The sequence below is a fragment of the Lepidothrix coronata genome, unplaced genomic scaffold (assembly GCF_001604755.1).
Source record: "Lepidothrix coronata isolate B3197 unplaced genomic scaffold, Lepidothrix_coronata-1.0 Scaffold361, whole genome shotgun sequence".
Taxonomy (NCBI): domain Eukaryota; kingdom Metazoa; phylum Chordata; class Aves; order Passeriformes; family Pipridae; genus Lepidothrix; species Lepidothrix coronata.
In genome coordinates, this window is record NW_016690541.1 from 81234 (window position 1) to 84044 (window position 2811).

The 2811-nt window shown below is 66.8% G+C and overlaps 1 protein-coding gene across 1 annotated transcript in view; it reads right to left on the minus strand.

Annotated features, from left to right (window-relative positions):
• The window catches only part of GTF3C2 (general transcription factor IIIC subunit 2), a 9746-nt gene extending 7213 nt beyond the window's left edge, over positions 1 to 2533 (minus strand). Inside the window, exons 1-4 of the mRNA XM_017838835.1 lie at positions 2401 to 2533; positions 1950 to 2265; positions 893 to 1196; positions 394 to 488 (exon numbers count right to left, since the gene is read on the minus strand). Coding sequence (XP_017694324.1) covers positions 394 to 488; positions 893 to 1196; positions 1950 to 2265; positions 2401 to 2533 — 848 coding nt within the window. The remainder of the gene's footprint in view (positions 1 to 393; positions 489 to 892; positions 1197 to 1949; positions 2266 to 2400) is intronic.
• Between the last annotated feature and the right edge of the window lie 278 nt (positions 2534 to 2811).

A 2811-nucleotide genomic window follows, 5' to 3' on the forward strand; every position in this document is an offset into this window, starting at 1 on the left:
ACCCCATGGCACAGCCAGCACCCCCTGCCCTCACACCCCATGGCACAGCCAGCACCCCCTGCCCTCACACCCCATGGCACAGCCAGCACCCCCTGCCCTCACACCCCATGGCACAGCCAGCACCCTCTGCCTTCCCCCCCTCATGGCCCAGCCAGCACCCTCTGCCCTCACACCCTCCCCATGGCATGGGCAGCACCCCCTGCCCTCACACCGTCCCCATGGCACGGGCAGCACCCCTTGCCCTTGCCCACAGCCCCTGGCCCGGCCCTGCCCCATCCCAGTGGAACACCCAAAGGTTTCTCTGCCCTTGGGCCTGTGCCAGTGACGATACCAGGGCACCAATGATCACCCCGTGGCCCCCTGAGACCCCCAGCACCCCAAGCCCCTGCTCACAGGCTGCAGGTGAGGTTGGAGCTCTTTTCCACTGGGGCCATGATGGATTTGGGGAAGCCATTGGGAGCGAGGCCTCGGCATGGGGGCTTGGATCTCTGGGCACAAGAGCAGATTCAGAGCAGGCCCCAGATGTCTCCTGAGCCCTGGGGGACTCGCCTGTCCCAAAGAGCACCAGCCCAGCCCCTGAGAACAGTGCTCTTCCCAGCCACTGTCACAGTGTCATGCTGGGCTAAAGACACAGAGCCCCACTGCAGGGACTTCCAGGATACCAGGACCCCTCCAGGACCCACCTCCACCTCTCCCTGCTCCAGCAGGAGCCCAGGCTCTGCTCCCTCTCCCAAAGGACCTGTCCTTGTTCCCATCCCCATTGCCCGTGGCCCTGTGTCACCCCTGTCCTGCCCCAGGGCTGTCGTGCCCCTGTCACTGCTGTCACACCTGGAGCTGTTTGTGCTGGGACACAGCTGAGGGGCCCAGGCCGAGCCCCTGCCCCTGCCCTCACCCCTGTGGCCGCCGTCCTCCCGCCGTGCCCTCGGGGCGCCTCCAGCTCTGGCTCCGAGGCCTCGCTGAGCATCACATCACTGCCCTCCTCCTCCTCCTCCTCCGCCTGCAGCACCTCCTGCGAGGGCACGAAGTCGGCGTCTCGTGCGGGGTTGTCGCTGTCCGTGTCCTCCTCCTTTCTCCTCCGGCTCCGGTGCTTCCCCTGGACACACTCGGGCTCTGGCTCCGGGGCCTCCTCGGTGGGAGCAGGGGGCTGGCACACAGACATCAGCTCCTCCGCCAGCTCCTGCAGGTACAGCAGAGCCCTGGGAGCCCAGGGCAGTGCCCGGAGCTGAGCACGGGGCAGCACAGGGACAGCCCTCCCCCTCTGGCCCCTGGGCAGGGGGTTGATCTGCTCCAGCTGCACCACAGCCCACCAGCACATGACCCCCAGCTCCCCCCAGCAAACTCCTCCTGCTTCCCCAGGAACCAAGGAATCTCCCCATGCCCCAGATCCAGAGCTCCTGGATGCAAACACATTCCTTAGAGTGGGAAATGATCGTTCTGTGGGGAATCGGTTCATGCCACCAAAGTGGGACAAAGCCCCACAGGGAAGACACTGAGACTTCTTGGGGTAGGCAGAGGCCATGGAATCATGGATTCAGGGGACAGTTTGGGTTGGAAAGGACCTTATAGCTCATTGTATCCCACCCTCTGCCATGGGCAGGGACACCTTCCACTATCCCAGGTTGCTCCAAGCTCCGTCCAACCTGGCCTTGGACACTTTCAGGGATGGGGCAGCAACAGCTTCTCTGGGCAACCTGTGTCAGGGCCTCATCACCCTCACAGGGAAGAATTCCTTCCCAAAATCCCATCTAGTCCTGTCCTCTGGCAGTGGGAAGCTACTCTCCTTGTCCTGTCCCTCCAGGTCCTTGTCCCAAGTCCCTCTTCAGCTCTCCTGGAGCCCCTTTAGGCCCTGGAAAGGGCTTTCAGGTCTCTCTGGAGCCTTCTCTTCCCCAGGTGAGCACCCCCAGCTCTCCCACAGGTGGCCCCCGACCCCCAATGCCGCCTCCACTTACACTTTGGCCGCCCTCCTCTTGGGCCGCCCGCCCCGGGGGGTGTCCAGGCCGGCACCCTCCTCGCTGCTCCCCAGCATCTTCTGCACCCGGATGGGCTCCCGGGGCGGGGACAGCTCCAGCAGCAGCACCTCGGCCTTGCCCTTCCCGCCGCGCTTCCCGGGAGTCCCCGGGGGCGGCACCGCCCCGTTCGCAGAGCTCTCGCCGTGCCCCTCCGCCGCCCCATCGCGGTTGATTCGGGGCCGCACGGTTTTTTTCGGGGATTTGGCAGCTTCTCCTCCACCATCACAGTCCGGATCTCCCGACGGCGACTCTTGCCCTGCCCAGAAACACCGGAATCAGCGCCAACCCCATGCAAGACTCCCCGGCACGTCTCGGTGTCCCGCAGCACCGGGCGCGGCGTTACTGCTTCGCACCCGGAGAACCCCCCCTACCCCCCACCCCCTGTACATACGGAGCGCTCGCTGTTCACCCTCCCGGTCCCCACTACGGCTTCGGCTGCGCCCGGCGGACCCCGATGCCCGTCGCAGCCGCCCTCGACGGCTCCGCTCCCGGCAGCGCGGCCCGCGGGCGGCGCTTGACGCCATCGGGGGCTCCCGGAGCCGCCGCCCCGCTGTGGGGTCGCGCCGCCAGCAGCGAACCGGAAGCAGAACCGGCAATGGCACGGGATGATGACGTAACGGAAAGCGCTCTGGCGGAAGGGGCCACGCAGATCCCCAGGGCAGCAGAAGGGGCGGTGCCTCAGCGGAGGGGCGTGTCCATGCAAATCACACACCGCTCGCGGGGGACGCCGGGACACGTCCCGCACACACACCCCGCGGCCACGCGCGTCCGCGGGCGCTGCGCGGGGCGGGTCCTTGCGGGA